The sequence below is a fragment of the Canis lupus genome, chromosome 13 (assembly GCF_048164855.1).
Source record: "Canis lupus baileyi chromosome 13, mCanLup2.hap1, whole genome shotgun sequence".
Lineage (NCBI taxonomy): Eukaryota > Metazoa > Chordata > Mammalia > Carnivora > Canidae > Canis > Canis lupus.
Window position 1 is genome coordinate 11,109,831 of NC_132850.1, and position 25,275 is coordinate 11,135,105.

Below are 25,275 nucleotides of genomic sequence, written 5' to 3' on the forward strand. Positions count from 1 at the left end.
TGTAATCTTTACAACCTTGCAAGGTAGATGTTGGTAGCCCTATTTTAACAATAAGGACACTGGGACTGGGAAGTAACCAAGGTCATACAGCTAAGTGCTTACATCTGGAGGCTATAAAAAAATCTTTATATTATGGGTATTTAAACATACTCAAAATAGAGTAATATAATGAAATATTTTAAGAAACCTCCATGTATCCATTACCCAATTTCAGTAATTATGAATGGTTTTGGAATTTTTTTGTTTTTATTTTTTATTTGAAGGTTTATTCTTTTAAGCAGGATGTTTCACATCTATAAGTAAAACAGACCCAAAAAAGAACAGTTGGTTGACAGGCATTTGAAGCAAAAATTTTGTCTTCCAATTATCTTAGATTAAGAATATTCTCTTAAGGGATCCCTGGGTGGCGCAGTGGTTTGGCGCCTGCCTTTGGCCCAGGGCGCGGTCCTGGAGACCCGGGATCGAGTCCCACGTCGGGCTCCCGGTGCATGGAGCCTGCTTCTCCCTCTGCCTGTGTCTCTGCCTCTCTGTGTGTGTGTGTGTGTGTGACTATCATGGATAGGGAAAAAAAAAAAAAGAATATTCTCTTAAAAGAGTAATTGATTCTATTAAAGTTAGTAGATTTTGATATTCTTTACTGAGTGCAGTAAGAAACTAAAAAAAAAAAAAGAAAGAAAGCAATTAAAGAACTATTTGGCCAACAACTAGTATTTTCCATTGGTGTAAAAGTGAGGAAGTGCCTTTGTAACTAAATATTTGTGGTTTCCACAGGCTACTGGATACTATTTTTCTACAATACTTAGTTTGCAGTATGGACCGATTTGCCAAATTCTTCTAAAATTGGCTGTAACCTGAATTATTTCTTTTCCTTTTACTTTATTCTAGTCTCTGATGCTTCGCTATTATCATTAAAGAGCAAGAAACCAAAAAAAAACAAAACAAAAAAACAAAACACCCAAAGTAGCTCTTCCTAATTTAAAAAATAAAACGAGTTTCTCCTGTTCCTCTTGCCTTTTGAAAAATTTCCACCATTTGTTGTATTTACTTTTTCTCTTTCCTCACCAGTTTGTGAAAGCAGGATTGCCCTTGCTGACTGCTCTTGTTTTCAAAATTAAAAACAGAACAGAAAACCAAGTTGGCAATATATTAATAGCTATGTTTATCTCACCTCTTCCTATACCTAAGTTATGGGGCTAAGTTCTGTTCATGTGTTGCCCATTTAATCTTCACACTATTCCTATGAGCTCATGTTTCTATCCTCTTTTTTAAGATAAAGTAAATGAGGCTTAAAGAGGTTAAGTGATAGTAAGTGGTAGAACTGAGTCCAAACCTTGGTCTATCTGACCAAAATCTAAGGTCTTCACCCCTGTAGTCTAAGATTTAAACTTAATTCTTCCCGACTACGGAGCCCTTGTGTTTTGTAATTTTTCTTCTTTTCAAACAGGCCTCTGATTATGTTTCTAGATCTGAATCTCCCCAGAAGTCTTTTCTATTCCCTCAAGGCTAATCTCTGCTCTCAGAGGGACATAATTTAAAAAACCAAAGCAAAACAAAATAACTGCCATTTCTTACTCTCCTAGCTAGTGTCTGGTGGCATTGTGTAGGTACTAAGTCATACAGTCAAAGTGAGGGGTAGATGGCTGATGTAGAAGGAAATTTCAGTGATAAATTTGGTGACCTTGTAGGAGGATGTTGGTACATTATTTCTAAAAAATACCATCTGAATCGTAGTTGTGAAAATTACTTCTGTGTACTAAATTGCCTAATTATCAAACTGAACATAGCATAAAGAGAGTTTTAATGGCCTCTTGTTCCTTCATAGGCTACGCAGTCCATCCTGTCCCCCTTGCTGTCTCAATGGCCTCTTAGGTGCCTCTTAGGTGGTATATGAGGAAGGAATAGAAATTAAACCTGACACTCATGTAGGCCTACTTTTTCTATTTCCTTCTGTGATGGCTAATAAAATCTATAAGCTTTTGTTAAAAATCAGGCCTGTTAGATTTTTTTTCCCTGTGAAATTCAAGAAAGAAAGCAAAATAATTGGTAACTTATGTCAGTGACTATCTCTCACACTGGTATTTTGACTGTAGTATTAGGAACCATGCAAAGTTACCTGGCATTACAGACCACATTAATGTTTTTCTTTGATTGCTCTTTATTCATTCAGCAGATATAATTAGAATATAAGCTAGTATGCTAGTTTTATAATAATATCATTGGCATCAGTTAAAATAAGTACTATCATCTTCAGTTCTAAAAATTTCATTAGCGTTAATTACTTCTTTCTGCTAGTAGTTTAAATGGATTCTCTTTTATAAAGGGAGAATGTACTGCAAGTCCTGGTTAGCAATACTTTTCCCTTTTCAAATACATTTGTTTTATTTGGAAATGTATCATTTGAGCTCTGCGATATCCTTTGACAGTCAATTGTAATAACCAGTTTCTTAATGATTAGAAATAGAGCCTGTAATACAGATGACATTGATAGCTATGAGTCAGCGGAAATAAATGTTCCTAAACCCTTCTAATGTCCCTTTCACCTGTCTGCTAAGGCTTTCATTGGCCTCTTAACAGGGCCTTAATGCCAGAAAGAGAAGGTTCACTTTTCTTCCTAAATATGTCATTTGTTTGACTATGATTAAAAACCAAAATAAGTTAGGAAAGCAGTTCTAAAGCAGGAATCCCTGACTTCTGGTAAAGTCCTCACTCTGTAGCCACTCACCCTTGCGACCTGGTCCAGATTCTTACATGGCTAGTTATTCAAAGTAGCAAGATCTTTCTAGCAGAGCTCCCTCTCTCTGGTCTCCCTCCTTTACCCCCTCCCTTCATTCCTTCCTCTCCCTGCCCTACCTTGGGAGCACATGTATGTATTCCTCTGCTGGGCAGAATGCTAGAATTATTTTTAGATAACAATTACAAAATAAATCTAGCATTTTCTGATATTAAGTACTAGAATATTTAAGAGTTAGAATAGTATACATCCTAAATGCAACATGTCATCCTGGAATAGGAGAAGGACCTTAATGGAAAAGCTGGTGAAATCCAAATAAAGTCTATAGTTTATAGTTTTGTACCAGTGTTAAATCCTTAGTTTTAATAGATGTACCATGATTATATGAAGTACTAACATCAGAGGAATCTGGGTGAAAGACATATGGGAACTCTCTGTATTTTCTTTATAACTGTTTTAGACATCTAAAATGACTTCAGTATAAAAAGTTAAAATAGTGTATATTTGTACTATTAGCAACATAATGAAGAAAAGAGATGAATGCCACCAAAGTCAGGGTAATAATTATCTCTACAGAGGAGGGATAAGATTGTGCTTGGGAGAGGGACACATGAAGACTTCTCAGGTGTTTGCAGTTTTTACATAGGTGTTCATTTGATAGTTACTTGTTAAACCGCACGTTTCATATACCATTTTGAATGGATATTATATTATTCAATAAAAGCTTAGAAAATTTTGCGTCATTTCAGTTTAAGAAATTGCAAATCAGTAAGGGGAAACATTCCTAATACTTTGTATTTCTTTCTTTCTTTCTTTCTTTCTTTCTTTCTTTCTTTCTTTCTTTCTTTCTATCTATCTATCTATCTATCTATCTATTTATTTTTAATGGCTTCTTGTTCTGGCTTCGACAACATATACTAATATTTTTAGTGGCGTGTATTTCTTAATTAAGAGCTTGTAAAGAATTTTTTTTTTTTTTGGTGTGACCATGAGGTTTCAGCTAGGAAACATTGCCTCTCTTAGTCATGATTTTGTGTTATTTGTTTAGGTAGAAACATTGAAGCACAATGATCCTTTTGCTCCTGGTGGAACAGTTGTTGTTGCAGCAAGTGATTCAGGTAAGGAAATAATTGATCAATTTCTTTGAACAGTAAATAGTACCATTTTCTTTAGGCTTTTTTTTTGGGGGGGGGTTCTCCAAATATATCTGTCCTACTTACTTATGTAAGGCTTTAAAACTATTGCATGGTTATAGCCGGTCGTAATCTACCAGTAGTAATGATGACAAGTGTGAGCATATCACTTTCTACTCTTCTTATTCATTTATCTCATTTATTATTTATTTATGTTATTACTAGAGGGAAGTGGGAGACAAGCTTCCAGTTATGGAATAAATAAATCATGGGAATAAAATGTACAGCATAGAAAATATAGCCAGCGGTATTATAAAATAGTGTTATACAGTAACAGAAGGTAGCTATGCTCACAGTGAGCATAGCATAACGTGTAAACTTGCCAAACATTATGTTGTACACCTGAAACTAATATATAACATTGTATGTCAGCTATACTTAATTAAAAAAAAATCTTACTAAAATATGTACTCTAGCCAGTAAAACCAATAAAAGACAGTGTTCGGCAATTTCAAAGTCAGCAATGACTCATTTGGATCTTGGCCTAAACTTAAAAATTAATTGCTTCCAGTATGTAATGATCATAGCTTTACAAATAGTGGGTAAAATCTTTTAATAATACAGAGAAAAGGGAAATGTTACTATCCAATCTTCATGCTGTATTTATGGCATCTAATTTTCCATTTATCCTTTTAAGTGATATTTCCATTTTAAAGATCAGGAAAGTGAAGACCAGAACTTTAAGTAACTTGATCAAGATTATACATTTTACTAGAGTTGAACCAGGTGAAGCCAAGATTCAAACCTAAGTCTGGCAGTCTAAAAGCTTCTGTAACTTTGTCACTGTTCATTTAAAAATAAAACAGATCAACTATTGTGTAGGAGAGCAGGGAATTAAAGGAAAGTGGACTCAAACATGTAAATACCTCAAGTATCATGCTGAATAGGATTCCTTATTTTTCCAGATAAAAATAAGGTGAGTTATTCAGTACACAAATTTGCTGATGTGATAAGTTGAGGATTATGAGCATAAAGAAAGATTAGTAGAAATGCATTCACAATTTCTGGTATTGTACAAATTAAGACAAGATGAGATTTAGCAGTGTACATTATTTTCAGGTTGAAATTTAACTTTCAGTTCACCTGGGTGGCTCAGTGGTTGAGTGTCTGCCTTTGGCTCAGGGTGTGATTCCAGGGTCCTGGGACTGAGTTCCCACATTGGGCTTCCCGTAGGGAGCCTGCTTCTCCCTCTGCCTATGTCTCTGCCTCTTTTTCTGTGTCTCTCATGAATAAATAAATAAAATCTTAAAAAAAAAAATTTTAACTTCCAGCATGAGTAACAAAAAGGAATTGAATATAAAAAGCAGATATGTAGGGATCCCTGGGTGGCGCAGCGGTTTGGCGCCTGCCTTTGGCCCAGGGCGCAATCCTGGAGACCCGGGATCGAATCCCACGTCAGGCTCCCGGTGCATGGAGCCTGCTTCTCCCTCTGCCTGTGTCTCTGCCTCTCTCTCTGTGTGTGACTATCATGAATAAATAAATAAAATCTTTAAAAAAAAAAAAAAAAAAGCAGATATGTAGAAAACAAGATGTAATGTAGGTGCTGGGTATTGATATAAGCCAAAACTTAGAATAACAGCAATAAGGTTTCTAAAAGGCATATCGTAGTTAATAGTGTTAAATTAATATATTTTAAAAATACATGTGCTTTCTTTAGACTCTCATTATCAAACTGATGAATTAATATATTGCTAGGGATATTGTATGATTAGAAAGGATAACCTAGGGGATCCCTGGGTGGCTCAGTGGTTTGGCACCTGCCTTCAGCCCAGGGCATGATCCTGGAGTCCCGGGATCAGGTCCCACATCAGCTCCCTGCATGGAGCCTGCTTCTCTCTCTGCCTGTGTCTCTGCCTCTCTCTCTGTGTCTCTCTCATGAATAAATAAACAAAATCTTTAAAAAAAAAAAAAAAAAAAAAAGGATAACCTAAGAAGGTAAAATGAAAAGTTAATATATTTATATAGGTGACTCTTGAACAATATGAGGGTTAGGGATGCTGATCCTCTCCTCACCTGCAGTTGTAAGTCTGCATAAACCTTTTACTCTGCAAAACCTTTACTCATAGCATTCTGTTGACTGGCAGCCTTACCAATAGCATAAACAGTCTATTAGCACATATTTTGTATATGTATTCTTACAATGTATTCTTACAATAAAGCTAGAGAAAAGAAAACATTATTGAGAAAATCATAAGGAAAATACATTGACAGTACTGTACTGCATTTATTGAGAAAAATCTGCATATAAGTGAATCCACATACTTCAAACCCATTGTTGTTCAAGGGTCAACTGTAATTAAGTCTTGACTGCAATAGTAAGTGCCATGGAAGTTCATTAAAGTGGCAAAAATTTAAAGGAAAAGAAAGGGAGATCATCTCCATGTAGGGTAAGTTATGAATGGCTTCAAAGCAGAAGGTGGCCTTTGTGGTGTACTTTGAAAGAGTGGGCTAGGATTTTAGTAAGTAGATAGAAAGAGTATATAAAGCGAAAAGAGCAATATGAGCAAGGAATGGAGGCAGGGCATGTTCAAGGAAAAATGGATATATACATTTTTAAATTCTGTTAGTTACATACAGTGCAGTATTAGTTTTAGAGTAGAATTCAGTGATTCATCACTTACAAACAACACCCAGTACTCATCACAAGTGCTCTCCTTAATACCCATCACTCTTCTAGCCCATCCCCCACCCCCTCCCTTCATCAACTCAGGAGTCCCTTATGGTTTGTTTCTTTCTCTCCTTTTTTTCTTTGCCTCCTTCTCATAGGTTCATCAGTTTTCTTTCTTAAGTTCCACATATCAGGGGATCCCTGAGTGGCTCAGCAGGTTTGCGCCTGCCTTCGGCCCAGGGCATGATCCTGGAGTCCCAGGATCAAGTCCCACATCGGGCTCCTTGCGTGGAGCCTGCTTCTCCTTCTACCTGTGTCTCTGCCTCTCTCTCTCTGTCTCTGTCTCTCTCTGTCTCTCATGCATAAATAAATAAAATCTTAAAAAAAAACATCCACATATGAGTGAAATTATATGGTGTTTTTCTTTCTCTGACCGATTTGTTTCACTTAGCATAATACACTCTAGCTTTGTCCATATCATTGCAAATGGCAGGATTTCATTATTTTTGATAGCTGAGTAACATTCCATTGTACATATATACCATATCTTCTTTATCCATTCATCAGCCCATGGACATTGGGCTTTCCAAGAAAAACAGATATTTTGGTGAAGCTTATTTATAGATAGAGAAATCATAAGGTTAAAGCTAATGTCATAGATTAAATATTAATTGGTCTTGGTCTTCTCTTTCAGTTCCACTTCCTTACTAATTTTCTAAAAGTGTTAGAATAAATGATTATAATAGTCTGGAAGGGAACCAACATTCATTGTTGTTAATCATCATCATAATAATAGATACCATTTATTGCACTGTTGCAGTTACAGCATTACATGTGCTAACCATTTTCCCATGCTTGGTCTCCCTTAAATCTCACAGCAACTATATGAGGTAATTGGTATTATGTTTATTGGACAGACAAGGAAAATCAAAACATGGAGAAATGAAACCATTTCACAAGGTTAAAAAAGAGTAATAAGTGAACCCACATTCAGATGAGGTCTCTGGTTTTCCACTGACCTCTTTGGTCGTTCCTTCTGTCTCTTTTGCTTATTTTTTCTTTCTCCCCCAAATTTTTTATGTTGTACTACTCTAGGTCTTAGACTCTGGACCTCTTTTCTTATTTATTTATTTATTTATTTATTTATTTATTTATTTATTATAGTCCCACAGAGAGAGAGAGGCAGAGACATAGGCAGAGGGAGAAGCAGGCTCCATGCACTGGGAGCCTGATGTGGGATTCGATCCCGGGTCTCCAGGATCGCGCCCTGGGCCAAAGGCAGGCGCTAAACCACTGCGCCACCCAAGGATCCCATGGACCTCTTTTCTTATCTCTGTGTGTTCCTTTGGGGATCTTACCTGATTTCATGGCTTCACATACTGTATATTTGTTGATTTAGATCACTAGCCACATCTTTTTTTCCTGAACTCTAAACTCCTATTTCTAACTACCTACTAATATCTCTACTTGAATATCTGATAGAGCTAACAAAGAACATCTAGTCTTCCACTCCCAACCTGCTTCTCTTGTAGCTTACCCCATCTCAACTCATGGTAATTTCATCTTTAATGTTGCCAAGACCTAAAACCTTAAGAGTTATCCTTGGTTCTTCATCTCTTTATCCCTAATCTGCCAAGGAATCCTACTGGCTCTTCCTTCAGATTATATCCAGCAAAAGATTTACAATGGCCTATACTTTCCTAACAATATTCTTTATCATTATTCCCTTTACTCACTCTGCTCCAGCAATGCTGGCCTTCTTGGTGTTGCTCAAACAACAGGCCAATTTCTTAGGCCCTTTGCCTTTAGCTGTTCCTTATTCCTGGGATGATTTTTGCCTATATATCCACATGATGATCTACATTACCTTTAATAAATTTTTGCCATATGTCACCTTGTCAGTGGGCACATTGTGGCCATCCTGTTTAACATTTATAAGTACCACCGCCTAGCCCAGCACTCCTCCCTTACTATTCTCTAATCTTTCATTATGGCTTACTACTTTTCCACAAGCTATATAAATTACCTTTTTTTTTTCTTTCTCATCTTTCTCCTCCTCCTGCCACTAGATTTTAAGCTCCAAGGAATTTGGATCTTTGTATTCACTGGTGTATCCGGAGAACCTTAAACTGTGCCTGGGCCATAATGTTACTGAATGGATAAATCAGTTACTCTTCTCACAGATCATATAGGATGGGAATGGGGGGCAAGGGATTGTTTAACAACGTTTTCCTGATAATGGGTTCTTTTTGTGCTGAGGTGTACATAACATTTACCATTTTAATCATTTTTAAGTATATAATTCATTGGTATTAAGTACCATCACACTGTTGTGCAACCATCACAACCTTCATCTTCAGAACTTTTTCTTTTGAAATGGAAACTCTGTATCTATTAAATAAGAACTCTTCATTACCACCTCCCACTAGTCCCTGGCAACCACCATTTACTTTTTGTGTTTATGAATCTGAATTCTCTGCATGCCTCATAAGTGGAATCGTATAGTATTTTTGATTTTGTGACTGGCTTATTTTACATGGAATTATGTCCTCAAGATTCATCCATATTGTAGCATGTATCAGAATATCCTTCCTTTTTAAGACTGAATATTACTCTATTGTTGTATGTATATACCACATTTTGTTTATTTCTCCATCAGTAAATGTTCAGGTTGTTTCCACATTTTTGGCTTTTGTGAATAATGTATATTAGTGTACAGATACCTGTTCACGTCCCTGGTTTCAGTTCTTTTGGGATCTATACCCAGAAGTGGAATTGTTGAATCATATGACAATTCTATTTTTAATTTTTTGAGAAACCACCATACTGTTTTCCAGAGCAGCCATCCCATTTTACATTCCCACCAGTAGTGGACAAGGGTTCTTTTTTTTTTTTTTTAAGATTGTATTTATTTATTCATGAGAGACACACAGAGAGAGGCAAAGACACAGGCAGAGGGAGAAGCAGGCTCCATGCAGGGAGCCCAACGCGGGACTCGATCCTGGGACTCCAGAATCATGCCCTGGGCTGAAGGCAGGCTCCAAACCGCTGAGCCACCCAGGGATCCCCTGGACAAGGGTTCTAATTTCTCTATATCATCGCCAGCACTTACTACTTTCTGGTTTTTTGATAATAGTCACTTTAACAGGTGTGAAGTGGCATCTTACTGATTTGATTTGCATTTCCCTAATGACTAAGTGATGTTTCATATGAGCATCTTTTCATATGCTTACTGGCCATGTATCTTCTTTGGAGAAATATTTAATACTTTGCCCATTTTTCAATCAGTTGTTTACTTTTTTGTTGTTGAGTTGTAGGGTTTCTTTATTTGCTCTGAATATTAACCCCTTATGAAATGTATGATTTGCAAATATTTTCTTCCATTGTTGCCTTTTCATTCTGTTGATACTGTTCATTGATACACAAAACTTTAATTTCAGTGAGTCCATCTTATCTACTTTTTCTTTTTTTTGCCTGTGCTTTTTAGAGTCATTCCAAAAAAATATAAGTAAATCCAATGTCATAAAAGTTCCCTGTTTCCTTCTTCTAAGAATTTTATAGCTTTAGGTCTTACATTTAGGTCTGTGATGCATTTTGAGTTAATATTTGTATTTGTTGTAAAGTAAGAATCCAACTTCATCTTTTAGAGTGGATTTTCAGTTTTCCCAGCACCATTTGTTGAAAGGACTTGACTTTTCCCCACTGAGTGATCTTGGCATCCTTGTAGAAAATCATTTGACTATATACGCAAGGGTTTATTTCTGGACTCTCTCTTCTATTCCACTGGTGTAAATATCTGTCTTAATGCCATTACCACACTGTTTGGTTACTGTAACTTTACAATAGATTTTGAAATCAGTAACTTTGATACCTATAACCTTGTTACTCTTTTTCAAGATTGTTTTGGCTGTTGGGGTTCCCTTGAGATTACATATGAATTTTAGGATGAATTTTCTATTTCTGCAAAAAAAAAAAAAAAATAAGCCATTGGGATTTTGATAGGGATTGCTTTGAATCTGTAGATTGCTTTGGTTAGTATTAACATCTTAACATTTTCCAATCCATAAGTGGGGTATCTTCCCATTTAATTGTATCTTTTTAATTTCTTTCAGAATGTTTTGTAGTTGTCAGCATACATGCCTTCCTTGGTTAATTCCTGAGTATTTTATTCTTTTTTCATGGTATTGTAAGTGAATTTGTTTTCTTAATTTCCTTTTCAGATTGTTCATTATTAGTATATAGAAATACTATGGATTTTTGTGCATTGATTTTTTGTATCCTGTTACTTTACTGAATTCATTTTATTCTAAACAGGCTTTTTTGTGGAATTTTATAGTTTTCTACAATGAGATCATGTTGTATGCAACAGAGATAATTTTACTTCTTTCTTTCCAATTTAGATGCCTTTTTTTTTCCTTGCCTAGTTGCTCTGGCTAGGACTTCTCTGATGAATTGAAGTGGTAAAAGTGGGCGTCCTTGTCTTGTTACTGATAGAAAAAAAATTTCAATCTCTCACCATTAAATATGATGTTCACTGTTGGCTTTTCATATATGGCCTTTACTATGTTGAAGTAGTTTTCTTCTTTTTTCTAGTTTGCCAAGTGTTTTTTATCATGAAAGGATGTTGAGTTTTGTCCCATGTTTTTTCTGCATCAATTAAGAGGATCATATGGGGTTTTTTCTTTATTCTTTTTTTTTTTTTTTAAGATTTTATTTATTTATTCATGAGAGACAGACAGAGAGAGAGAGAGAGAGAGAGAGAAGCAGAGACACAGGCAGAGGGAGAAGCAGGCTCCATGCACCGGGAGCCCGACGTGGGATTCGATCCCGGGTCTCCAGGATCGCGCCCTGGGCCAAAGGCAGGCGCCAAACCACTGCACCACCCAGGGATCCCTTTTTTCTTTATTCTTAATGGGATGTATTATATTGATGATTTTTGTAGTTAAACCATCCTTACAGGGGATCCCTGGGTGGCGCAGCGGTTTGGCGCCTGCCTTTGGCCCAGGGCGCGATCCTGGAGACCCAGGATCGAGTCCCACGTCGGGCTCCCGGTGCATGGATCCTGCTTCTCCCGCTGCCTATGTCTCTGCCTCTCTCTCTCTCTCTGTGACTATCATGAATAAATAAATAAAAATTAAAAAAAAAAAAAAGTTTAAAAAAAAAATTTAAAAAATTAAAAAAAAAAAATAAACCATCCTTACATACAAATGAGAACTTATATCTTTCTGGTCTTCCATCTAGCTTATGTGTTGATTTGAATGAGAATCTTAGAACCAAAAACTTTTTTTTTAAAGATTTATTTATTTATTAGAAAGCGTGCTTGCACAAGCACAGGTTGGGGGGAGGAGCAGAGGAAGAGACTCTTCAAATGGACTCCCTGCTGAGTGCAGAGCCCCATATAGGGCTGGATCTCATGACCTTGAGATCATGACCTGAGCTGAAACCAAGAGTCAGTCACTCAACCAACTGAGCCACCCAGGCACCCCTCCCCCGCCAAAATTCTTTTGAGTTGAGTGGGCTACATATTAGTTGTGTTGGACTCAGTTGCATAGACCTTCCACAGACTCCAAAATACCAGAGATCTGAACTTAACTTTTCTTTTCTTTTCTTTTCTTTTCTTTTCTTTTCTTCTTTTTTCCATACACATAAGGTCATCTAAACTTTGTTTTTTGCATTTTCCTCATTTAATCTTTGCAGTGGTTATAGGGACAGGTACTATTCTCATTTTAAGGATGAGGAAAATGAGGCTTAGATCAAGCAATTTGCCCAAGGCTGCAGTAGTTGTTGCCATGCTCAGTGTCCAGTCCATGTCTTACTTCAGAGCTCATTTTATTAGCCACTTTATTATGGTGCCTCTGCCTTATCTTCATATCCAATCCTGACAATATTAAAATGGTAGTGAGGTAATGCCACAGATTTTTTTCCTGTCAAACTTAACATTGCTGCCTTTGTTACAGCTGGTAGGAATCTTAGACATGCTATGGGCCAGAGTTTTCATAGAATTTTTCACAAAACTAGCCTCCAAAGAGGTCATCAGAGATTTGGCAAATTATTGTTTCATATTTTTAAGTGCTTTAATTTTTAAGAACTGCAAGTTAATTAAATATATGCATTCATAAATGTTACAAACCATATTAACATAGTGCATTTGTGCTTTAAAGTACTATCAGGTTAAGTGGTTTTTGTGCAAACCTCTGGATAAAAATTATTTTAAATTACTTTGAGATTGCAAGACTCTTATTTAAAAATTTATATAACTACTTCTTGGGTGAATTGTTTGTTTTTCTTTCTTTCTTTCTTTCTTTCTTTCTTTCTTTCTATTTTTTTTGGGGGGGTGAATTGTTTTTCAAATAGAGCAACTAAAACCAACTATAGAAATAAGTTCAACTCCTGACTTTAAACATTTGTGTTAATCAAAATTGTTTCTTGGTTTTCACTGTCATTGTGATAAGTAAAATTATAGATTTGAACTTAAAATGATTTTAGAGTTGAGCTTAGGTGGCTCAGTCATTTGGGCAGCTAGCTCTTGGTTTCAGTTCAGGTCATGATATCAGGGTCCAGGAATTGAGCTCTGTGTGTTGGGCTCCCGAGTTCAGCAGAAGGAATCTGCTTGAGGATTCTCTCTCTCTCTCTCTCTCCTTTCCCTCTGCCCCTTCCCCCCTAGTCTCTCTAATAAATAAATCTTAAAATTATTTTAGAGTTAATTTTTAAAACCCCATTTATTTGTTTCATATTTTGGAATTTCATTTAAGATTTGAAAACTATTATCAAGCCTGATTTCCTAATATATGGAAGGAAAAGCTAAGCCCCAGCCACATATCAGTTTGCTTCTCAATCCATGCCCATTGATTTTCCTCTGTGTTATCCTGCCTCTTTACTTACTTATCTACTATGTAAATGAAAAAAAAAAGAAAAGAAATCCTTGGGAACCCAAACGTTATAAAAGGGTGCTGGGAACACAGGGAATATAATCAGATGAAAAATGTTAAAAAAAATTAAAGCATTTTAGTAAGAAACTTGTAGAAAATCCATGAAAGATTCTTGGGAGTAGATGGAGATAATTCCAGACTTCAACCTTTCCATGCCCTTGTTTCAACAACAACAAAAAAAAGTATTTCAAAAATAGGTTATTTGAAATAATCATAAGCAGTAACCTTTAGAAATCATTATGTATAGCAGCTTTTTGGTCTGAGGACCCCTTTACATTTTTAAAAGTTAATGAAGACTCTCAAAGAGCTTTTGTTTATATGGGTTATATCTATCAGTATCTACTATATTAGAAATTGAAACTGAGAGATTAAAAAAATTCTAAGTCATTTAAAAGCAATAATAATAAACCCATTACATATTAATATAAATAACATATATCTTTAAGAAAAATAGCTCCAAACCAAAAGAAAATTGTGACAAAAGTATCATTGTTCATACATTTTTGCAAAGCCCTTTAAATGTCTGCCTTAACAGAAGACAGCTGGATTCTCATATCTACTTCTGCATTCTATCTGCTGCACTATATTGTTTTGCTTGAAGTATGTGAGATGAAAAAGATCTGCTTGCACGCAGATATGTAGTTGGAAAAAGGAGGGATATTTCAATAACCTTTTTAGGTAATTATGGATATTCTTCTTGGATACTATACCAGATTTCAACATATTTTAGTTTCTTTAATGTTAGTTGCAATGTGGTACATGAAACCATATCAATATCCTTTTCATGCTCTGTTACATTAAAATCCATTGGTCTTTCTTATACTTTTTTTTTGTTTTTTAAAGATTTTATTTATTCATGAACACAGAGACAGAGAGAGAGAGAGGCAGAGACACAGGCAGAGGGAGAAGCAGGCTCCATGCAGGGAGCCTGATGAGGGACTCGATTCCGGATCTCTAGGATCATGCCCTGGGCTGAAGGCGGCGCTAAACCACTGAGCCACCGGGGCTGCGCTCTTTTCTTACACTTTGAATTTTTTACCTATATATGATTTTGTAACTTGCATTGATCACTTGGGAAATATTGGTTCACTAAGTTATACATATCTTCCAAATGCTGACACATTTCATTGTAAATATTTTTTAAATTATACTTATTAATATTACCATTCATCTTATCAGAGTCTTTAAGTATTGGTATAATGTTAAGATTATGGGGCAGATAGAGCTTTCTAAGATTCTCATTTTCACTTGAAAGCTTGAATTTTTATCATCTGCAACAAATGCTGTCAGTTGTTTTCCTTAAAGTGATATCCTCACTATTTATTTTGGAAGAAATGCCACCAAATACACAAATCTGTTTATCTGTTATTTCTTTCAAGTTTTGAAAAGGGCATTCCATGAAAAAATCAGCTAGTTCAACTTGTTTCTCACACCATCATACAAGTGCTTTTCCTCCAGATAACCATCATACTTTGTACTCAGCAGAGGTGCCTTGTGTGTATTTCTGATCTTGTTACTCAGAATTTTATTTATTTATTATTTTTTAAGATTTTATTTATTCATGAGAGACACAGAGACAGGCAGAGGGAGAAGCAGGCTCCACAGGGAGCCTGATGTGGGACTCAATCCCGGGACTCCAGGATCACTCCAGAGCTGAAGGCAGGCACTAAACCACTGAGCCACCCTGGGACCCCCTTTACTCAGAATTTTAAAAAGCTGTATACCAAAGGGCACCTGGGTGGCTCAATTAGTAAAGCATCCAACTCTTGGTTTTGGCTCAGGTCTTCATCCTCAGAGTCGTGAGACTGAGCCCTGAGTGGGGCTCTGCACTCAGCACAGTCTGCTTGAGATTCTCATTCTCTCTCAAATAAATAAATAAATCTTAAAAAAAGAATATATGTACCTAAGGATCATGATTTATTAAAACTTAATAATTTTTATTATTCATCAAGGACAGATATTTTTAAGCACAACTGCCCTTCCCCCCCCCCCCAAGTTTGTGATGGTGAGAGATTTAATGGTTACCAACCAGTTTGATGCTACTGCCTTGATACCCATTAAGACACCAGCAGATTTATCTACGTTGTTGCAAATATCAACACAAATATAAATAACATCTTCATATTCTGAAAATAGTTTTAACCGTACAGATCTCCCTAAAGAGGTCTTGGGGACCTCTGGGCTCCATGGGCCACACCTTAAGAACTTCTGATCTAATACAACTAAAAGATTTTCCTGTTGCCCTGATCTCTGTTCCCTCGGGACAGCTTGCTCTCAGAAGGTATCTGGGACAGATGACTCCTTTATTCAAAATGAGAGCAAGAGAATAATCTCAGTGTCCTGGAGAAAAAACTGAAGAGTAGAGGTTATCTTTTTAGTTATGTTTGAGCCTGGTGCTTCTGCTGTTCTCACAGTACACACTTCTTACGGTGGTCATGTCCAGTTCTGTCCTGTTTCCTAATGGCTCCTAGATTTAGTCTTCCAGTGTGGAACTCTCTCCTGAGCCTCCATTACCTTCAAGTTACCTGCTGGATATTTCCCCTTAGGTGCCAAGTGCAACAATACTTAAAATTGAAATAATCATCTTTTCCGATTAGTATTAGTATACAATTAGTAATGTAATAGTATTTCTACTTTCTATAGTAATGATAAATATACATACATATATATATTACTCAGTTGAATCATGAGTTCCTTGAAGGTAAGTGTTGTGTCTTATTCTCCTTTAAATCTCTAGTACCTAGCCTTGATAATTAGTAAATTTGATGGATGAGTGGGTGAGTGAGTGAGTGAGTGAGTGAATGATTTGGAGACTAGCTTGAGAAAATGGATTCTTTATTAATGACCAATACCTCAGATTATTCATGAGTATCTCTTAAAGGTTTTCTGTGAGTTTGAACTTTATCTGATGGCTTGTGAGTGGGTCATGGAGAAAAACATTTTCTTCTTTTTCCCAGGATTCTCTGGTAGATACCTGTTGTTGGTTATTATTTGTGAGCCTTAAAACTGGCTTCCTTTAATCCTTGTTGGTCAGCTGGTTATGCTAAGAAATATTATGATACCTGTTTGGAAGATCCTTAATAAGTAGACAATTTCTTTCCCCCTTTTCTCGCACCATTTTCAATGAATATGAGCATCTTCTATTACCAGACCTTTTTCTAGGCCTTTAAGATACAGTATAGCACAAAGCAAAGTTCTTGTCTTTATAGGGCTTAAATGGGAAAGATAGGCAAGAAACAAATATATAAAGTACTCATGAATGCAATGAATTAAATCAAGGTAGGAATAAAAAGTGATATGTGTAAAATGTAGCTTTAAAGGGAAAAAAAATACCAGGAAAAAAGCTGTTAAAAGAAGCATGCTAAAATAATTGATAAGGGTTATTTCTGATAATGAAATTATAGGTGATTTTAAAAATTACACTTTTATGTAATTTTCCAAAGTGTTAATTACCTTTATTCTTGGGAAGAAGAAGGTGTCCGTGACATCACATTTGTATTTAAAGCCTCATTCTGATGGTCTATAGCTCCCATGTGATCAAGAGGAAGAAAGCCACCTGCTTATTCCTCTCTAGATATTTCTGGGACTCCTCAGCACATGGTCTGGATAAGTTCATACTCAGTGAGTCTTTCCAGTTTCTGGACAGAACTCTACTTCATATCAGTCATGATCAATATCTGAGGAAATTGTTGCCAAAGTCTTAATTCTCCAATTTGGACAAAAGTGCTTTGTCATTCATCCAGGACACATTCACCAGTGTTTGGACCAATGCCAAATAGGTTGTTTATTCTAATGAATAAAGTATAGAAAAACTCTAGTAAAACCACAAGCAGCATATTTTTTATATACAAATGTGTATTTTATTAATGTCTTTCACAGTGTACACTTCATAATATTTTAGTGAAACTTGACCTAACTCCACACTGTTGACATATGTGTTATGACTTCTTATAAAAGCTGTGGCAGAGAAACACCATGAAGCAGATTTTTTAGTTCCCTCTAGTGAAAAGAGCCAACTCCTTTTCCCTCATCACCTTTCTACTAATCAGGAGAGCATCTGCACCCTGGTTGTGCCTCAACTGCTGTGGCATCAAGAATAACAGAGAAGGAGAAAGAAAAGAAAGCCTGAAAAACAACACTCATGACTAGACTGGGCCCCAGGCTGTGGGACTTAGATATATAGTTATATAAAAGCATCTTTTATGGCTAAAGCTATAGAATTTCCTGTAACTCTGTACTTTCAGCATCCTCTTCAGGCTCAGAGTTGTTCTCTTCAGGTGTATCTCTAAAGGACTAATTTTCTTTATCCTTCTTCCCACCCTCTTTACTTCCTCCAACTCATGACTGTCTTGGTAACAAAGCAAGCAAAAGTAATATATACCTTCTTGCCTCTCTTCAGCTTATGCCCGTGGTATACTGATTTTTAGAAGTAAAGACCTACTTTACACATTTAAATGGCTATATGGGCACACTTGTTTTAAAACCGATTTGAGGGGATCCCTGGGTGGCTCAGCAGTTTAGCCTGCCTTTGGCCCAGGGCCTGATCCTGGAGTCCGGGGATTGAGTCCCACATTGGGCTCCCTGCGTGGAGCCTCCTTCTTCCTCTGCCTGTGTCTCTGCTTCCTTTCTGTGTGTCTCTCGTGAATAAATAAATAAAATATTTTTAAAAATAAAAATAAAAAGATAAAACCGATTTAATGTAAAGATGAAGATTTGAGGGAGAATGAGGAAAATTTTTCAGTGTGTCTGCCCTGTCTTACCCTGTCTCTTGCAGTTCTCTTTCTCTTTCTTCCTTTGTTTCTGTTTTCCTAAATCAAGTAACAATTCCTATAAATATTCTTTGGCTTTATTGGTAGCCTTTATGTCTGAATAGGTGAAACCTATCTCAAAGTAGATCCGTTCGTTCCAGCCAAAAATGTTAATCCATTTGTTCTGTGATGGATCAGATAACTTCTCATGTCTGGGAGTAGGTTAAATAAATAATTGCTTTTGCAATTACTCTTCCCTCTGCCTGGAATGTCTTTATCTTTCTCACCTTGATCTATTCCTTATTTCAAAGGCCAAATGTAATAGCTTCTTTGATACTTTTCCTGATTCTCCCAGTTAATGACTCCTACTACAGGGTTTTCATACCTCTCTAATAGCTCATTTAAGATTGTTTTGTTGTTTTTTTTTACATGTCTCTCATTAGACTGTGAGGTTTTGGGGGTAGGAACTGTATTTTCTTAGATCTGATATTCAAGAAATGTTTTTGACCATTTATTCTTCATCAGATAAGCCTTCTTCACTGTTTTAAGGACTTTACAATTTCATAATGGTGATCTATCATAATGGTGATATATCAATCACAGATAACCATAGTACAAACTAGAATGCAGTCACTGCCTCACAGAAGAAATCACTTCTTGCTGTGGCAATTAGAGATTATCCCAGGCTCATGGATGAATTCACATTTAAAATGCACCCTGAGGGATCCCTGGGTGGCGCAGCGGTTTGGCGCCTGCCTTTGGCCCAGGGCGCGATCCTGGAGACCCGGGATCGAATCCCACGTCGGGCTCTCGGTGCATGGAGCCTGCTTCTCCCTCTGCCTATGTCTCTGCCTCTCCCTCTTTCTCTCTCTGTGACTATCATAAATAAATTAAAAAAAATTAAAAAAAAAAATAAAATGCACCCTGAAAAAATAATAATAATAAAAAAATAATAAAATGCACCCTGGAGGATAAGTATGTTAATGTGGAATTAATGGAATCTAGCTTTTCTGACTTTTTGATGGCTTTATTAGAAATACTTTAAGTGCATGGTAACTATATTATTTGACATTTATTCCAAAGCCTTAAATCTAGAGTTAATTTTCTTGTTTTTGATGTGAAATAATTCATCAGTTGATATATACAAAAGAATGTATTATGTGTGTTGCAGGAGAGGTATCAATTTGTTCACTGTCTTCGTGGATTAACTCATAAATTCAGGAATTGATATTTAGGGTTTGATACTTTTCATCGGTCTGAATGTTAATAACCAAAAAAGGACATGAAATTTTGATATATTTCTGTCCTGTTGCATTGATTTTCTTTATTCATTTTAGCCACAGATCCCTTTGCTTCTGTTTTTGGAAGTGAATCATTTGAGGATGGATTTGCTGATTTCAGCACATTGTCAAAGGTAATCTGCAATGATTAGTGGGAAAGTAAAAAATGTATTTCCACCACTGGAGCAATCCTTTCTTCCAATTATGTGACCTCCTCACAGACATTGCAACTTGATTTCAATAAATTACCGTAAATGTTGATTTCAGATAGAAATGATAGTTAAGTTGTAATTAAAGTAGACATATTTCTATACATAAAGACTTATGTCTATGGTACAGGTAATTACAATTTTCTGCTGACAGGTTAGCTCAACAACTTCATTTTTAGAGTCTTCTGCCTTTGTATTTCTTCCAGTTGAACTAATTTTTCCCCTATTGACTGTCTGGGTCAATAGTTGTAAAATTTGGGCACTCATGCCACCTTCTCTGCATTGGTTACTTCATTTTATGTTTTGAAGCTGTTAGGGTTAGTATTAGGATAATTAATACACATAGTCCAGCTCTGTATGTCCACTGTCTATTTTCCAGTATCGCTCTAGAATTGATTCAGGCCAAAATAGTAAAATTAGTATATGTGAAATTGTCTACATCATCAGTTCTCAGCTGTATGTTATTCCCCTCGCTCCCCCTCATCCTCAATTATTTGGCATTGTCTAGAGACATTTTTGGTTGTCACAACTGGGAAGGGGTCTATTCTTATCTAGTAGATAGAGACCAGGGGTGCTATTAAACATCCTACAACACAGTGTCTAGCTCCCCACAATACAGAATTACGTCCAGTCCACAATATAAGTAGTACTGTAGAAATTGTTGGCCTAAAGAGATCTAAAATCATTAATGTCTGATTCATTATACAAAAGTGAATCTTTCATTATTAGAAAGGCAGGGCCTTCAGATCCACATTAAGACTTGATGTTCCATGGGATCAATTTGCTTTTAAAAATTGACTTTCACGTTGTCTTTAATGTTTTTCAAGATGCCACTTTCTTTGCCATTATTAGGTCTTTCCTCTATTTAAGTGCATTGGGAAGTGTGGAATCAGTATTTTTTCCTTTATCATTTGGATCAGATACTCGTCTGAGGAAAAATATATCATCCCTTTAAAATAGGCCTCAGGTGGTTTTGTATTGCCTGAGGTTTGAAAAACTTTTAATCCAGAGTTGGCTTGTTTTGGTATGTTTTAGCTTTGTTTGGTATGATCATATCAAACATCAATAGTGATGTTATAATCACTATTCATGTAGAACAGTTTTTTAAAAAATTTCTCCCTTTTGGCCCTGAATGCAGAGGTTAACATGTCATTGTTGTCAGAATTGAAATAAAGCTGCATAATACTGAAGATCATTCTTCTAAATGTTACATGACCATATATATTTTGGTTGGTATAATTTATATAACCATGTATAAACATTTCTTTTCAAACAAAGGTCAATAACGAAGATCCCTTTAATTCAGCCACATTGAGCTCTGTCAACAATGTGGCCATTAAAAAAAATGTGCTTGAGGAAGTATCGGTCAAAGGTGAAGATGTACCCCCAGCACTGCCACCAAAGATTGGAACTCCAACAAGACCCTGTCCACCACCACCTGGTATGAGAGTTGGTATATTTCCTAATATATCAACTTTTTGGTGTATTAGGAGATGCTTTTTTCTTCCTGAAAAATACTGGTGTGGGCCTTATTGACGTAGATGATGGGCTTTAAACAAAACAAGTCAGAAAACATGGCAGAAGCCTGCTATTGTCATCTATTCTGACCTCAGTACAGAATTACAGACATGTACCTAGAAAGCCAGCATCTGTAATGTGAACTACTTTTCTGGCAAGAGCTCATTTCTTTTTAAATCATTTTAGAGAGGCAGTAAATGGAAAGAGGACAGTATCAGTGAAATGGCTTGCTTTTTGGAAACTCACTGATTACCATTTGCACCAGTTTCCTTCACTTTGGTGCTTTAATTAAATTAATTTCTGTAAGAAGAGATTAATTTGAAGTCTCCTTCTTTTACTGCTCAATGTGAAGTCTTCCTTAAATCCTTTTATGTGAAAATGTATGGCCTTTTTGATATCCAGAATTCAGCAACATAGTGGTTTAAAGGAATGTATTGTTTTTCTTTAAGGAAAGTAATATTTTACTTCACTCAATAAGAGACTCCTTTATTTTATAAAAGTAATTTTTTTTTTGGTCCAGGAACAAATCTTAATGTTTTTACTGCTTTGTTTTTAACAAAGATAATAAAGTTGATGAGAAATGGCTAACAAGGCAATCCCCTAAGTAGGTGTAGTGCTTCTTAGGCTGTTATATGAGAAGACACATCTGGTACATGCTTATTTTAATAATCATGTATCATTCCTTGGTAACGATTCCTTGGTAATTCCTTTTAAGCCACAGTAGTTACAGATTTTTATGCTTGCCTTTCACAATAACCTGCATATGGTATTTCTTGGGCTGATTATTTTTGTCTTTTTTGACTTAAAGTGTACAGTTTTTAATATTCAATTATGTGTTGAAAAATCAGGTAAACAAATTAAGTGATTTCTATCTTTTAAGGAAAAGTAGCTTATATCTTATATTGCTAGAGGCTAAGGTTGTCAAATATATTAAAAAACAAATGAGTCAACAAGCAATCCAACTAAAATGTGGGCAGAAGACGTGAACAGACATTTTTCAGAAAAAGCATACAGATGGCCAACAGACACATGAAAAGATGGTCAACGTTACATATCAGGGAACGGCAAATCCCAAACTACAATGAGATATCACCTCACAACTCTCAGAATAGTTAAAACTAAAAACTCAAGAAATAACAAGTATTGGTGAGTTTGTGGGGAAAAAGGAACCCTCGTGCACTTGTGGGAATGCAAACTGGTGTGGCCAGTCTGGAAAACAGAATGGAGTTTCCTCAGAAAGTTAAAAATAGAACTGTTCTAGGATCCAGCAATTTCACTATTGGATATTTACCCAAAGAATACAAAAATACTAAGGGATACACACACCCAATGTTTATGGCAGCATTATTTATAATAGCCAGGGATCCCTGGGTGGCGCAGCGGTTTAGCGCCTGCCTTTGGCCCAGGGCGCGATCCTGGAGACCCGGGATCGAATCCCACGTCGGGCTCCCAGTGCATGGAGCCTGCTTCTCCCTCTGCCTGTGTCTCTGCCTCTCTCTCTCTCTCTCTCTGTGTGTGTGTGTGTGTGTGTGTGTGTGTGTGTGTGTGTGTGACTATCATAAATAAATAAAATAAAATAAAATAAAATAAAATAAAATAAAATAAAATAAAATAAAATAAAAATTTATAATAGCCAAATTATGGAAGCAACCGTAGTAAGTGTCCATCAATAGAAGAACAAAGAAAGATAAACGGTGGGTGTATATACATATATATACACACACACACAGTTGTATATATATATACATATATGTATGTATATATACACACACCGTGGAATATAAATAAAAAGAGTGAGATCTTGCCATTTACAATAACATGGATAGATCTAGAGAGTATAATGCTAAGTGAAATAAGTCAGAGAAAGGTGAATACCATATGATTTCACTCATGTGGAATTTAAGAAACAAAACAAATGGATAAAGGGGAAAAAAATAGACAAACTGACCATAGAAAACAGAATGGTGGTTACCAGAAGGGACGTGGGTGGGGAGATGGATGAAATAGGTGAAGAGTATTAAGAGTACACTTATGATAAGTAATGTACAGAATTGTTGAATCACTATATTGCACCTCAGGAACTAATATAACACTGTATGTTAACTGTACTGGAATTAATTTTTTTTAAAAAAACAAGAAAAAAGTGAGTCAATTTGCTCATTTAAGTTTTATACCTGTAGGATGGCAATAGCAAAGTTATTTTTTAAATCCTAAGTAAAATAGTATACTACTGTATTAAATAGATCTAAGGATCTTCAGCAAAGTAAGCATGTATCACTATCGAAGTATCAAGGCAAAAAGGATGGTTTGTTGGAGAGAGCAGTGGACTGGGAGCTTAAAGATCTGGGTGCTAATTCTGGATGTCCTCAGACTAGCTCTGTGATCTTCAGTGTGTAATTTCGTATGCCTGAGCCTCAGCTGTCTGAGCTGTTAGATGGTGGCAGTAACTAATTTGCCTACCTTCCCAGGAATGTTGGAAGGATCTAGTAAGATATGAGATATGAACATCTTTTGTAAGATGTTATACTCATGGAAAGACTCTGTTATGATTGCTATTACCAGTTTAACACATTTTAGGAGAAGTACATATTTGAAAATATTTTAACACCCGTAATTATAATTTTCCTTCAAGTAAGTTTAAGACTTTAAAATTGGAGAACTTGTTTCAAAATGAGTTCAGCAACAGTACTGTTGTTTGGTCAAAGATTAGTTTATCCACAACCACAAAGATTTAGGCCCCGAGCTTCAAAACATTCTCTATTCTTCAATTTGAAATATTGTAGATGGCAAAAAAGTAAGTGAGGTTTTCCAAGATAAGTTTTCATTGTGTTCCCAGGTGTCACATGTAGATCCCGTAAAAGCAGTAACCCAGAGATTTTTCTGAGAAAAATCAGAAGAATATGGTCATTTTTCAAAGGTCATTTGTTCCTATTGCCTCTAGTAGTTAGTTGTTATCAGGCTGAGATTACAACAGCAGAGGCCATTTCTGTCTTTCTGTCATCCTCATCCTGTTTCATCCTTTCCTCTCTCTCTCTCTTTGAGAACATGCTGCTTTGGGGAAGACAAGGTTTACACTCTGGGTATAAATATGATTCCTGGCCCGTTCCATTCCCTTTTGCTATTTTTTCATTTAGCTACATAGAGCTGCAATGTATTTGAGAGATTATGTGAAAAATTTGAGGACAGACCATTTGTGTAGTCATTTAAGACCATACTTTAAGAACGTACTTTTAGGCCCTTACCTCCATTCCCCACTCCCAGTTCTTTAATTCTCTGCGTGTTCATGGTCTTGTGTGTTTGTTTGCCATATTTGCTTGTTAATTGTAATGATTTTGATCCAGGGAAAAGACCCATCAACAAATTGGATTCTTCTGATCCTTTTAAACTGAATGATCCATTTCAGCCTTTCCCAGACAATGATAGCCCCAAAGAAAAAGATCCTGATATGTTTTGCGATTCATTCACTTCTACTACTACTACTACTACCACTACCAATAAAGAGGCTGACCCAAGCAATTTTGCTAACTTCAGTGCTGTAAGTACTGTGAATGGGCTGTTTGGGGGAAAAATCTTTCCATTTACAGTTTAAAGAGTTTTCAGTGATTACTTTGGAGTCTGCCAAATTTGCATCATTTTAACTAAATTTACCAACATACTAAAAATGATCTATATTCCTCCCCCAACCAAAATTTCTGTTTGATTCTGTTTTGAGGATTCTAACATTGTTCCATTGCACAAAGGGTTTTAGTAGTCTTAGTCTTTGTTGATGTATACCACTTGTTTTGCAAACCCTCCCTTTAGTCTTAGTAAACAATATAAATAAAATCTTGACAGTTACTGTTTTGCAAATTGTTATGGATAATGGACCATTAGAGAATCATTTGCTGTCTGCCCACTGGATAAATAATGGCAATAATGAGCTTGTGTATTTGTAACTGTGTATGTGTGTTTGTGTATAAAGTTTTGACGATTTCTAGAGACCTGCCAGCAACTATTATTATATGAGAGGATAAAGCCAGGGATTCTTTGAAAAGCGAAACTCTGGTTTTTATATAGTAG

General features: G+C 36.0%; 1 protein-coding gene across 10 annotated transcripts in view; it reads left to right on the top strand.

Annotated features, from left to right (window-relative positions):
• The window catches only part of EPS15 (epidermal growth factor receptor pathway substrate 15), a 141,190-nt gene that overhangs the window by 112,029 nt on the left and 3,886 nt on the right, over positions 1–25,275 (top strand). For 8 of the 10 annotated variants that reach the window (XM_072772148.1, XM_072772155.1, XM_072772151.1 and 5 more), the window contains 4 exons: positions 3,780–3,849; positions 19,547–19,623; positions 20,977–21,139; positions 24,558–24,751. In XM_072772148.1, the coding sequence (XP_072628249.1) occupies positions 3,780–3,849; positions 19,547–19,623; positions 20,977–21,139; positions 24,558–24,751 (504 nt within the window). The remainder of the gene's footprint in view (positions 1–3,779; positions 3,850–19,546; positions 19,624–20,976; positions 21,140–24,557; positions 24,752–25,275) is intronic. The other 2 variants (XM_072772157.1, XM_072772156.1) reach the window with 1 other exon arrangement.